Source organism: Armigeres subalbatus, chromosome 1 (assembly GCF_024139115.2).
Source record: "Armigeres subalbatus isolate Guangzhou_Male chromosome 1, GZ_Asu_2, whole genome shotgun sequence".
Taxonomy (NCBI): Eukaryota; Metazoa; Arthropoda; class Insecta; order Diptera; family Culicidae; genus Armigeres; species Armigeres subalbatus.
This window is the reverse complement of record NC_085139.1, coordinates 254,186,853-254,200,638: the sequence shown is the minus strand read 5'-3', so window position 1 is coordinate 254,200,638 and position 13,786 is coordinate 254,186,853. Positions and strand designations below refer to the sequence as shown.

Genomic DNA, 13,786 nt, shown 5'->3' with positions numbered 1-13,786 from the left:
CCAAGAACTGAGCTCGGACCACTATCCGGTGGTGGCTGAGGTTGGATCTTCAGTAAATCGGCACGAGATAACAAGGCGAAACTACCATCGAGTGAACTGGCAGCAGTTCCAGCAGTGCGTCGACAACTTCGTCGATTATGAGGTGCGTCCGGAGACGCCAGAAAGTATCGACCGCCAGCTGTGCGCCATCGAAGAGGCAATCTCGGTGGCCCGGGAGCAGCATGTCCCGAAGGCTCGGCAGGTAAGCAACTCCTTAAACATCGATACACTCACCAAAGATTTGATTCGATTGCGGAATGTCACTCGCAGGCAGTTCCAGCGTACAGCTACTGCCTGAGCTTAAGGCACGCTGCAATCGAATCACAAAATTATCAAGGCCAGAATGGTGGACCTCAAAATAACGACTTCTCGAATAAGATCCGCACTCTCCCAGATTATGCTAACCCGTTCTTGAAAATGACCAAAATTCTAAAATCCAAGCCTCGACCCATTCCACCTTTGATCCCACTAGAAAATAATAGCTCTAAGGATCGCTTGATAACTCCTGCAGAGAAGGTCGCTGAAATAGGTCGTCAGGTCGTTCGTCAGCTCACACAATCTTGGGCAGAACATCGTCAGTCCACACGAAGCAGCCGTCAACGAGCATGCTAACAACATCCATTTGATTCCCAACGACTTCTCGGAGGAGTTGGAGATCTCAGCTGGCGAATTGACCGTCTATATCAAATCGTCGAAGAACATGAAGGCCCCAGGCTTCGACAGCATCCTGAATCTCGAGCTCAAACACATGAGTGCTCCGTTCTTTAAGCCCCTCTCGTTGATCTTTAATCAGTGGCTCCGGCTCAGCTACTTCCCATCGTCCTGGAAGTCAGCGAAAGTCATCCCCATCCGGAAGCCTGGGAAGGATCCTTCCTCCCCAAAAGTTATCGACCCATCAGCCTTCTCTCAGGGTTATCCAAGCTATTCGAAAAAGCAATTCATCATCGGTTACTTGAGTCTGCCGAAAATCTCAACATCTTGCTCTAAGAACAGATTGGTTTACGAAGCGGTCGATCAACCGTACATCAACTGACATGAGTTACCAACATCATCAGATGGAACAAGTTTGTCTTCAAAGCCTCTGCCATGGCTTCACCCGATGTCGAAAAGGCATTCAACAGTGTTTGGCATGATGGCCTGGTGTACAAACTACAACGCTAAAATCTTCCCAGCTACCTGGTAAAATCATAAACAACTATCTATCGGCGAGGACATTCCGGGACTCAATCAGCGGAGCGAGTTCCAATGCGCTTGACATCGTCGCATGCGTCCTCCAGGGCAGTATCCTCGGGCCCTTGCTTTTCAATCTGTTCTTCTCCTACATGCCAGAACCTCCAGAAGGCGACATTCTGTCTCTGTTCGCAGATGACACCTCCATCGCCTATAACGGTACAGTGATCAGAGCGCTAGTGGCAAAACTCCAACAAGGCTGGATGCCCTGACAGAATATCTCACCAGCTGGAAGATCTGTATCAACGCGGCGAAGACCCAGGTCATCATTTCCCCCCACTCTAAATCCCATAAACTTGTTCCGCCTGGGGACTGTAAAATCATCCTCAATGGCACGACTGTGGAATGGGCCAATGAGGCCGGCTACCTTGGCTTGACCCTCGACAGCAAGCTTATTTTCAGGCAACAGGTTGACAAAACGGTGACAAAGTGTAACGTCTTGTTGAAACTACTGTACCCTTTGATCAACCGCCGGTCGTCATTGTCCCTGAAAAATAAGCTTGCTGTCTACAAGCAAATCATCCTCCCTGTGATCGAATATGGCATGCCGGTCTGGGAAAGCTGCGCTAAAACCCACCACCTCAAACTTCAACGGGTCCAAAACAAATTCCTGAGGATGATCCTCAACACCCCTCCCAGGACAAGAACATCCGAGGTCCACCGTCTGGCCGGGATAAAAACCTTACATGAACGCTTTGGTGAGTGTAAAGAAAAGTTTAGGGTCCGTTGCTTGCATTCGGATCAGGCTCCAATTAGGGCGCTAGTTCCAATCTAGGTTATCAAATTTTTATTGTAAATATTAGTGTCCATAGTAGTTAGGTTATCAAATTTTTCAAAATGAACTAATGCCTGCAATAGGCTTCCATGTCATACTAGAGAATTTTCAAATTACTTCCTTTTCAAAATAATAATAAAAAAAACTAACAACAAAGATGAAGGGCCGTGTGGCCAAACACTTACAATGTACATTAGATGTAAAATCAAATCAAATAAATAAACATACTTTTATTGAAAAAAATTGATTTTGTGTTTCCATTATCGGTTTCTCTTAACGTATGTTATTCCAAACCTTAACGAAGTGAATGCGGAAAGATTGGCACATTATTTTACCGTTGTTCTCATCCTCACTAGAGAGCTATGCATAGATCAGCGGTTAGATTAGCCACTACAAAGTGGATCATGCTGAAAGGTGACAGTTACCAACTGTGGAGGTATTTGGAAAACATTAAGCTGCGTGATGGCAACGTCCCATTCGAGGGAGACGCAACATCACTAAGGAAAAATAGCAAAAAGTTTATCCTATCGTCACACGTTTCTATCATTGGCATGTTTATTGGCCCAATGCGTCTCCGCACGTAACTTTTTTCAAGCATCGTATATCAAAGAAAAACATAGCGAAGTGGTGATACCCGCAGGGAAAAACTTTCCCAATCCACAGCCTCTTCGAAGCTCTCCAGCCATTTATACACCCGCATCCCCATCGATCCGAAATTCGATACGAAGTAATTGGAAAAGTTATGCACATCTGTCTTTTGGGGGCGGCGATGAATGAGGTGAAAGCTTCCCACTCGGGGGCAACGGTCAAATGAGCTCCGGTAGTTGTAAGTTTTTCCATTGTGTGTGTTCTCGTCGTTGATTTTCCCGAATATTGCGAATTTAGCTTTGGGAGAAAATCGTTCTCGTCTGCGAAGTGTCCTTCGGGGAGTGCTTAAGTCGGGGGGAACAAGTTATCGCTGCTTTCTAACAATTTGTATATTTCTGTTTTCTTACAGGTAATGGCGCCAATTCGAACACACTCGTCGTTCGGTGGGAAAAGTAAGTGTGGTTGCAGTGATCACGTTTTTGAAAACTCGTTCCGCCACAGCTTGGGTGAGTTCTGGGAAAGTGATCAACGACCAACGAAACGAATTACATTTTCCATACACGTGTAAGCGCGCATATTTTACTCATCCCAAACGGAAAGCGATGGTATAGTGAAGAATGAGCTATACACGGTGCCAATACTTTGGCAGCAGTCTGCCATAGGTGGATTTTAGGTTGGGCCTGCGAGGGATTAGTCGCAAAAGGATTACTGCACAGAGCATGATGGAATGGATTAATATTCAATGTTCAAAAATTGAGCTAACTTAATAGTAGAAGATTGCTTGAAGACAATGAATGTCATCGATAATATATCGATCGAAGACAATTCAACGATATGAATAATTTAGTAATGATACGAACATTATTTTAAGCTTTTAGTATGTATTCACTTGTCATAAGACAGTTCCATTCAGTTTTACTCTTTATTGTATCTTTGACAGATGTATTTCGAACTCAACAGTAAAGCCGTCTTCGATGTCCCGTACTTGACTCGACTTGAAGAAAATAATGGCAGGGGGCGATTACTTTTCGGAGACGAAGGATCCTTCCTAGGCTTCGAATGGGAATGCTTTGGCTGTCTTCCAGGACGATGGAAAGACACCACTTAAAGATTAGCGAAAGGTGCTCAAATAATGGAACACTCATGTGTTTGAGCTCGAGATTAAGGATGCTGTCGAAGCCCTAATGTTTTTGATGATGCGATATGGCCGTCAATTCGCCAGCTGTGATCTAACTCCTCGAGAAGCCGTTTGGAATCAGAAGGATGTTGTTCGCAAGCTCGCTGACGGTTGCTTCTTATGGATTGACGATGTTCTGTCCAAGATTGTGGAGCTGCCGAAATGGTGAATTATATCCTGCCATTTCAGCAGGAGTTATACGATCCTTAGAGTAATTGATGTTTAATGGGATAAAAGGTGGAATGGGCTGAGACTTTTATTTTAGAAATTTGGTTAGCCTCCAGAACGGCTTAGCACGTTGGGAGAGCGCGGATCTTATTGGAAAAATCCCTGACGTCCACCATTCTGGTCTAGATAGTTTTGGTAATGCGATTGCACCTCAGGTAGCCCAGTACGTATGAATAGCCTGCGAATGACATTTCGCAGGCAGATCAATCTTTGGTGAAGTATCAAAGGTCAGGGTGTTGCTTACTTGACGGACCTTCGGTGCGTGTGCGCGCGAGCTGGGGAGCGCCATCTGGATGGCGTGTAGCTACTCGTCGGCGTCTTCGGATGCCATTGGATGCCGCTGGTAGTCGATGTTCTCATCCATGCACCTTTGAAATCGACCCCAGTCGACTTGGTGATAGTTACGCCGGGTTAGCTCATGCTGATTTACCGAAGTTCTTCGCCGCCACCGAATAGTGGTCCAAGCTGAGCTCCTGGAAGACGACCGGCTGGAGACGTGATCGTTCATGTTTGTGATGAAGATGTCAGAGCGTTGTATAAGCCCGGACCATGTCAACTGGGTAGAGCTGTCAGGGCTCAGGGTGGTTAAGTAGTCCTTCAACTCTTTGTTGGACCCTACGACTCGTTCCAGTTTGAATCGGTATTTCAGGTGGGTTTCGGTGATGAAAGCCTAAAGACCTGAACTCGACGATTTTGTTCCTGACCGAGCAAGCGTTCAGTTTACCAGACCCACAGAAGCCATTTACAATGACGAAGAGTGGATCTGGTCGAACCAGGTTGCAGCTGAAGCCGAGCCCCAAGTTGGCTGAATATCGGGCCAGCTGCTCCAAGGTGTAGAGATGAGAGGAATCCTCGGGGATGCTCATCTTGCTTTTGCGGAATTCTGGGGTAGGAAGCGGCGGCCATTCGTTGGTGGACGAATGTTGCTTCTTTCTTGACTTCCGTGGGACCGATGCAGCAGCTGTGAGTCTTCTTTGCGTTGAAGCGGTGGAAGGACCGGTATCAGCCGCCGGCAGGATTGTCGGAAGTTTCGTTCGTCAAACAATGGGGCGAGCTTTGGGCTGGACGATTTCTTGAGAGCTTTCTTGCGGATTTCGCACTACGCGCGTTTCGGACAGGCCTTCGTGGTGGCCCGGTGCTTTTCACCACAGTTGGCACACTTGGGGTCAGCCTCCATTTGCTCGCCTCGTCAATGCCGTGATCTCCGCCACCGGGTGCATCGTGCGTTCTGAAGCAGTTCCGCGTGCCATGGCCGAGCGGGAGTTCATGCTGCGTCACGTCACGATGCACGGGCTTGTACTTGTCCCAGACGACGGTGCTGTTGATGGCCTTGATTTTGGGGTCCACCGTGGTAGTACCGTACTCAAGTGCACCAGGTATAGCTGATCACGGTAGGTCCGGGAAGTGTCATGCCGGCGAATTTTGTATATGTTGGTCGGCTTTAGATCACTTTCCTCCAGAGCTTTCTTCAGCTCCTTTTCATCCACGTCGTCGAGGCCATGCAGTACGACTTTGAGGGGCTGCTGCCGGCGACGTCGTGTGTGTAAACTGGAACCAATTCCCATTTGAGCGGGCATCTGCAACGAGGAGTGGTCAGTTCAATATTCGCAGTGCGGTAAGTGCGGACGTTCGTGATGTCGGAAGAATTTACCGTCGATTAGAACGTGTCGATTTGGTTTCCGTTTCTTGGTTAGGATCTCCATGTGGCCTTGTGGATTTTTGCGGGGAAAGAAGGTGCTTCGGACTACCATTCCGCGGAGGCTGCGAACTTTATGCATCGTTGGCCGTTGTCATTCGATACGGTGCAGACTATCCGGTCCGATGACCGGTCTATACATTTCCTCCTTCTGTAACCTTGGTCCCAATTTTGTAGCTTGTTGGCTCCTCCACAAGCATCCCCATGTCTCGTCCCCACGCCAGTAAGAACCAAACAGTCCGTCCCTAATGAAAGTAGTAGGACAGCCTTACTGGTGATCCACTGTCCGAAATAAAAGATTCGGCATTATCGTGAAAGGCATAGTCTGTTTCATTCATCCCCACCCACACTGTCTTTCTGCGGTTTGAGTCTGGACAACCACCCGTAACGGTGTTGACCTAATCAATACCCTGCGCGGAAGTGCTGCCAACATTACGAAGATGTGAAGAATGACTCTTTTTCGTAAGAGGCATAGAAGAAAACGAAATAAGACCAAAGAAAGATTAAAAAAACTCAGGTAAATAGACCGTCGAGAGGAGTCGGTTTCTTTCTGTCGAACTACGAAGGCAGTTGTTGCGCCGCTGTGTCATTTAAAACTTTGTTAAAAGGATAACTAAGAAAACTTGCATGCATATGAAGTGAATTAGTGCTAAACAAAAAACAGATGCTAAAAGTTCCTGTGAGAGCTTAAAAGCTAATAGATTAGTTACAAGTGATATGTAGAATTCTAAAGTAATTGTAAAAATTGTATCTTTTTTTTACTAGTGAAAAAGATAATAGCATCTCTTTAGAAGCCAGCTCACCTTCAATAGGTGTTAATTTGTATAAAAGAAAAGGTAAATCATATTGTACAATGTAGCAATTGATATGGAGAGTGGTGTTAAATGCGCTAGAGAGTGATAATATGGTTGCTAATTGCAGCAGGGCAGGCCGATTCTGCTTCCGGGCCTTTTCTTTTCTTTTGTGCCACGGGTGTGACCCGGAGGACATTCTATTCCGCAGTGCCATCCAGAAACTAGTTCGCGATCCCAAAACTGGAAGAAACTGGTTGGCGTGGCTGTCAGTTTTCGGTGAGGCAAAGTACATCAGGAACGAATCAATCACCGTCCGAGCCATCGCGCCCCCTGGGAACGCTATCCTGTGCAAGTCGCCATTGCGCTTGGCTGGTCGCCGCAATCATCTTCCAGCCGACATCGATTGGCCGCAGCCAACTGAAACCGCCATCTCGCTTGCCTGGTCGCCGGCAAGCATCTTCCAGCCGACATCGATTGGCCGCAGCCACCTGAACCGCCATCTCGCATGCCTGGTCGCCAGCGATCATCTTTCGACTGACATCGATTGGCCACAGCCATCAGAAACCGCCATCTTGCCTGCCTGGTCGCCGGAAATCAGCTTTCGACCGACGACGAATAACTCTCGACCTTCAGCAATCGCCATCGCTCCATTTGGGACGGGCCACAGAACGAGTGGCGAATAGCCCCCTCCAGCACGCGAAGGGAAGTGGACCCGGTATCCAACTGTAAACCGTCTGGCCATCTTTAGAACCCACCGCCGGTGCTCACCACGTCGCACCTCTCCACCAACCATCTACGAACCCAAGACGATCCGAAGCAATCAGGCTCACGAAATCCTCGCATACCGCTGGAGTCATCCATCGCCATCGACCCAATGCTAGCGACGAGACCATCGCTGACAACCCCGTAAAAGCGCAAGTACACCATTTCTCTCTCTCTCATATAATATGCCCAAGGGCGAATAAAATCATAATGTTAAGACAAAGTATTGAGTCAGGTCATTTATGAGCAGCACTCCTCATTGCATATGCATGGTATTGTTCCGTTCCTGCACTGAATGGTATTCAAGCCTTGGTCTTGGTAGTTCACCTGGATAAGACTCGTTACCTCGATTTTGGTCCACCTTGGTCGATAGAACCGGTTGGCTGACACTTCTCCAAGGTTTTCAACTTTATCGCTCCTGCTTAAGGTAAGTGAAGAGTGGGCAGTGGGTAAAACGGTGCTATACAATTAAACGAACAGTGTACAATTTCACACTCAATTCCTTCTGAGCAGCGAGGGAAACAAAATGGCCAACTAAAATTAGTAGCATACGTAAATTCCATTCACCGCTCCCTAGCGGAGGGAAGAAAAAACACTTTAGGTTTTTTTAATTGAATTTCGTTCTCCTAACGAATCAGTCTTTGAGCAACATGGATTTAGAGTTTGAAGTTCAATACAAGCGTTTATATGGTTCATCATTTGGAAAACATGAAATTGAACATGAGCTGGTGATTAGAGCAGTGCAATTTGAATCGTCAGATCTCGATCTGCCATTCAGAGAAAGCTTCGGGACCAGTAGAAGAAGAAGAAGAAAAGAACGTGATCGATATAGATTTTCTCAGGTGCAATGTAACAGTGGATGCGGAAATCAAACAATGATACAAACGTGGAACAAATAAGGATTATTTGGAACATAAAGTTCGGTTTGAGGGTTTTAAAGAAAGTTTAAAATCCGCCTAGTGCACTACTTTGGCCGAGTTCGCCGTGCCCAAGAATTTGCTGAGTCGAGTGATGATCTCACTGATTTTGACAAGCTTCTCAGTGCTATACGACTATGAATACCCATTTTTCGATTTTCTCCCGTTAAAGAAGTTAGGGAAGAAGTTATGCAAGAAATAGCCCGTTCTGTTTCGAATATACGAATGAATATAAACTCGGAGAATAATCCATCCAAAAGGGACTAAACTGACAAAGGGGTCCAAAGATACGGAAATTCGTACAGTACCGTCAGAGGAAGAGGATGACAATGAAGGTAGCTTTGGAGCCGTGGGTCTTCCGGAGCTCCAAAACGTCCGAGTTGAAATCGTTCAAGCAGCCGTCAAGACAAATGTCTCAGCACTCCGGAGCGCTCGCGTCGTGGTATCCTTTCGTTTCCTCCGTATCCATATGGGTGGCCGTCAAGACGTCAGCCCGGATACAAACCGTTCAGAAGAGTTCATTCCTGAATTTCGCTCAATAAAATGTCAAAGTCGAAGCCGATTCCTCTGACACGTCGATTCACTTTCGAGTCCGAACAGGGTAGTTCTGCTTGCATCAGATGCTCGTGGCAAGACCCTACAGACATCGTCGTCGTCGTGAACAACCGAAAAGGTAGACCGGTTTCCGAGTGGAATATTAGGGTATGACAGGAGTGGACAGAACCTGATGAAATTCATCAAGAGGTGGAGTTCTACGCGAAATCGGAGAACGTGTCAAGAACGAACTATTTCGGTCCGCGATATACCTTTTCAAAGACCAGGCCAAGTCGTGGTTCATGTCCGGTATGGAAAACGACGAATTCGCGAATTGGAACGAACTCGTGACGGAACTCAAACTGAGTTTCTTAGTCCCGATCACGATCACGTGACCGAGATTAAAGCTATTTCGGAAAACAGGGTCCGAAGGAAATTCTCTGATTATTTCGAAATGTTAAGATTTTCAATTCTCTCACTAAACAGATGTCGGAGAGAAAAAGTTCGAGATAATTTATCGAAACCTACGTTCGGACTATAAGGTCACGCATGTCGCGTAAATATTGACAATTTAGCCGATCTGAAGAGGTTTGGGAGACAGTTAGATGCTACCTACTGGTACAAATATTCTCCAAACACAGGATCAGCACCCGCCGCGGACTAAAAAATCAGGTGAACGAAATCTCGCGAATCACACAAAAATCGATACCTCCGGTCGAAGAATCGAAGAAGATGTACAAGTCGCGTAACTTTATCGATCGCAGAAAGAATGTTCCGACGAGGAGCGATTTCAGAGAAAACCGTCGCGAGAGAGTCAAAAGAATTCGAGAGTAGAAGGCGAAACCTGGGATCTTAGACCTTCAAACGTTGAAGAAGACGCACCTTCGTGGATCGACACGTATGTTCCTCCTAGGGACGGAATGCAATCAACTGCAGAGGTCCGGGGCATAACCACATGGTTGTAACCAACCGTATAAATTTTGTCTGAGATGTGGTTTGCACCAGTGGAAACTAAAACTCATACTGTGCAAAAACTTCAGGTAGACAGTCTGAGAGGCAGGCTAGTCGAACAAACTCGCAAAATCCTTTCCTAAATCTTCACCAGTGAGTCTTCAAAATCGGCTGTGCCAGTATCTCTTACCGATTATGACCCCCAGAACCGATACATCTTGAGGAGCTGTTCATTAATATGCAAGATGATGATCGCCCTTTCTTAAAGTTTCCATTTTCGATGCTCAATAGTCGCCTTACTCGACAGGGTGCACACCGAAGTATCTTAGGTACCGTTCCTAAAACTAATAAAATCTGAAACTGAACATATTCCCAGCTAATGTTGACCTAGTTACAGCTAGTGGACAGAAGCTCGAAGTCACAGGCTATGTAAATCTCCCCATAAGCTTCAACGGCCAAACCAAATTGATCGCCACTTTGGTAGTGCGGAGCTAAGAAGACGTCTTTTATTAGGCACCGATTTCTGGAAGACGTTTGGAATTGTCCGACAATCAATCGGTAGCTGTTGAAGAATTAGAAGTTACCCTGAAGAAATTTCTTTAACAATGAGCAACTTCAAGAGCTGGAATTGGTCAAAGCCAGTTCAAAGTCGCAATTGAAGTCAATTAGCCATTGATTGCTCACCGAATAGCTAACGGAAGAGGCCAAACAACTGCCGGTCCTATTAACCCCTTCCCACTTCTCCTAAACGTCAGGAACAAATAAACAGGAATTGGACGATATGCTTGAAGCAGGTATCGAACGATCCTACAGCAACTGGGCCTTACGATTGGTTCCGTGACAAACCCGACGATACCGTACGCCTATGCCTAGACGCTCGAAAACTGAACAGGCGAACCGGGATTCCTATCCGTTACCCACGCCGATAGAATTCTAACAGACTAGGACCAGCAAATACATATCGACAATAGATTTATCGAAAGCATTTTGCAAATTCCCTTCACCCCAAGTCAAAAATTTACAGCGTTTTCGTTCTAGGGTTGGACTTCAGTTCACTGCTGCTTTCGGACTGGTCAATAGTCCAGCAACGCTGTCTCGACTAATGGACCGAGTCCTGGGTGCGGGTGAACTAGAACCAAAATGCTTTGTATACCTGAACGACATAATTATTCTCAGCGAAACATTCGAGACATCTCGCTCTGCTCAAAAGAAGCAGCATGAGATGAATAGGGCCAACTTGTCTATAAACATTAATAAGTCAAAATTCTGTATCAGAACTCCCATACTTGGGTACATTTAACAAATCAAGGTCTAAGCCCAATCCGATCGGGTAGAATATTAAATATTGAGCGTCCTAGCAGCATCCGTGCTTTAAGGCGGTTTCTAGGTATGTGCAACTACTACCGAAGATTCATTGCGAGCTACATGAGGTGATCCGCCCACTCACTGATTTGTTGAAGGATAAACCTGAGTCTATCCGATGGAACGAATCTGCTGAGCTTCCTTCGTCACAATTAAAGAGCTGCTGATAAGCGCTCAATATTAGCAATCAGACTTCAGTATGCCATTCTGCGTTCATTGCGACGCCAGTGACACGCCCTAGCTGGGGTATTGACTCAAGACAGAGATGGTATGGAGCAACCTGTCGCCTACTATTCTCAAAAGCTAACAGGCCCCGAACAACGTTACTGTGCCACGGAAAAGGAAGCATTAGCTGTCCTGAAATCCGTCGAAAAATTTCGATGTTACCTAGAGGATCTAAATTCACGGTGATAACTGATGCTTCAGCCCTTACGTACATACTACGGAGTAGTTGGCGTACCTCGTCACGTCTCTGTCGCTGGAGCATAGGCTCCAACGGCATGATATGGTCATAAAACACCGTAGAGGAATAGACAATATCATACCCGATACTCTTTCACGAGCAGTTGAAATCCTTTCTCTAAAGCAAACGAGTACAGAATGGTACACGAAATTGCTCCATCACGTCAAGAACGCCAAAAAATATAAGGACTTCCAGTGGAGAACAGGTCAAAAGAAACTCGTTTCAACGCAGGAGATACCCTTGACTACCACTTTTGGAAGATTTGCATTCCCAAAGAAATGCGACAAAATATCCTCGTGAAGAGAGCGACGATGCACTTCACTTGGGAACGGACAAAACCATCGCTCAGGTGAAGAAAAAATTTACTGGCCAAATTTGGGTGGGGACGTACGGACTATATCCAGTACTCGGTATGTCAAGAGTGCAAACCTCAAATCGCTCTCAAAATCCTGTAGTCGGTTCTCCCAGACTGACAAAACCTTTCAAATCATCGCAATTGACTTCATCCAATCTTTGCCAAGAAGTAAAACAGGAAAATCCCATTTACTTGTGGTAATGGTTGTTTTCAAATTTTGCTTCTTTTCCCAGTGCGGAAAATTACAGCACCGCAAGTCTGTGAGATTCTGAAAATTCTGGTTCGGAGGTACTCCACCCCAGAGTTTTGATCTCTGTAACGCCTCAACATTTTGTCGGCTAACTTCAAGGAACTACTTGAAAAATTTCAATGCAGCATTGGACTAATCCACGGCATCATAGCCAATCTAATCGGTGGAGCGACTTAATCGCACCATAAATGCATGCATCAGGACATACGCCAGACAATCAGAAATCATGGGACACGCAGTATCGAGTGAGTATGTCATAATAATACTCCCCATGGAGCCACAGGTTATCCGTATCACATTCTCTTCGGTCACGGAAATTGTGAGTCAGGAGACGAACATCTATGATCGAGACGTAGATGATCTGTCGGACACGGAAGAATAGAAGAAAAACTGAAAATAGATCACTTTATTACAGAACTTCTTAAAAATCTGAGAAAACAGTTCGATAAAAATTCACACTACAATCTCGACACAAAAATTTGCACCAGTTTATACTGTTGAGAGAAAATATATAACAGAAATTTCCCCAGTCCTCAGCACCTCACAGCTACAATGCTAAGCTAGGTCGTGCTATCTCCCTTGTACCTTATCGCTGGTATTGCTTACCGAACTACAGACGAAACGCAAATCATAGGCGTCTTTCCGCCAGATTTGAAGCCGGCGAAGCCTGAAAAAAAAACAAAATCATTTACCCAACATTGCACGATACGTATCAATTAAAGTTAAACTTCCTAAAGGTAAGCTGCGGCCGAAGCTGATCCTCCAGTTACACCTGTAACAGAAGAAAAACATTTATCTCTACAATCAAAGCATCCTAAACACTGTTTACATTCACATTCAATGAACTAGAAAACTTACCTGTTTCCTGACTCAGAACGACTTCCTTCAATGATTGTTCCTTGACAGCGTAAAAAAAAAAAACACAAACAAAATTAGGTACCAAAACATTACATTTTACCAGTTTCTGTCGAGCGATTTTTTCTTTTGGAACATGCCTGAAAGGACTCATTCACTGGTCTGAGAAAACTTAATAGTACTTACCTTCTGTAATTTTCGTAATTTCTCGAGAAAATCAAAAGATTCAACCACGCATTGGAAAAAAACTCACTCCTCCATTCCACTCATTCACTGATTCGATTATTCCGTGTTTTGTTTTGATTCATCATTTGACAGTTCGTTTGCTTTTGTGTTGGTGAGAGATACCGTAACGCTTTCTTGACATATTCGTCGAAGAGTAACGCGTTGGCAGTGATGCCAAATTAAATCAACATAATTTGTTTTGGAAAATCAAAATATTTTATATGTTGATTTACGGTTTCGTTTATAAAACCTTTTGCCTAGTCAAAATGAATGTTTACCATTCATTTTGAACTGATGAACAGTTTGTAACCGTTGGTCCCAATTTTGTAGCTTGTTTGGCTCCTCCACAAGCATCCCATATCTCGTCCCCACGCCAGTAAGAACCAAACGCGTCCGTCCCTAATGAAAGTAGTAGACAGCCTTACTGGTGCGATCACTGTCCGAAATAAAAGATTCGCATTATCGTGAAAACAGTCCTTGTTTCATTCATCCCCACACTGTACTTTCTGCGGTTTGAGTCTGGACCCACCCGTAACGGTGTTGCCTAATCAATACCCTGCGCGGAAGTGCAGCAATACGCTGTTC

At 45.4% G+C, this 13,786-nt stretch overlaps 1 protein-coding gene across 2 annotated transcripts in view; it reads left to right on the top strand.

Annotated features, from left to right (window-relative positions):
• Positions 1-3,202, top strand: part of LOC134212897 (serine/threonine-protein kinase 32B-like) — a 219,275-nt gene extending 216,073 nt beyond the window's left edge. For both annotated transcript variants that reach the window (XM_062691201.1, XM_062691210.1), the window contains exon 4: positions 3,042-3,202. In XM_062691201.1, coding sequence (XP_062547185.1) covers positions 3,042-3,200 — 159 coding nt within the window. In that variant the 3' untranslated portion in view covers positions 3,201-3,202. The remainder of the gene's footprint in view (positions 1-3,041) is intronic.
• Positions 3,203-13,786: the final 10,584 nt, after the last annotated feature.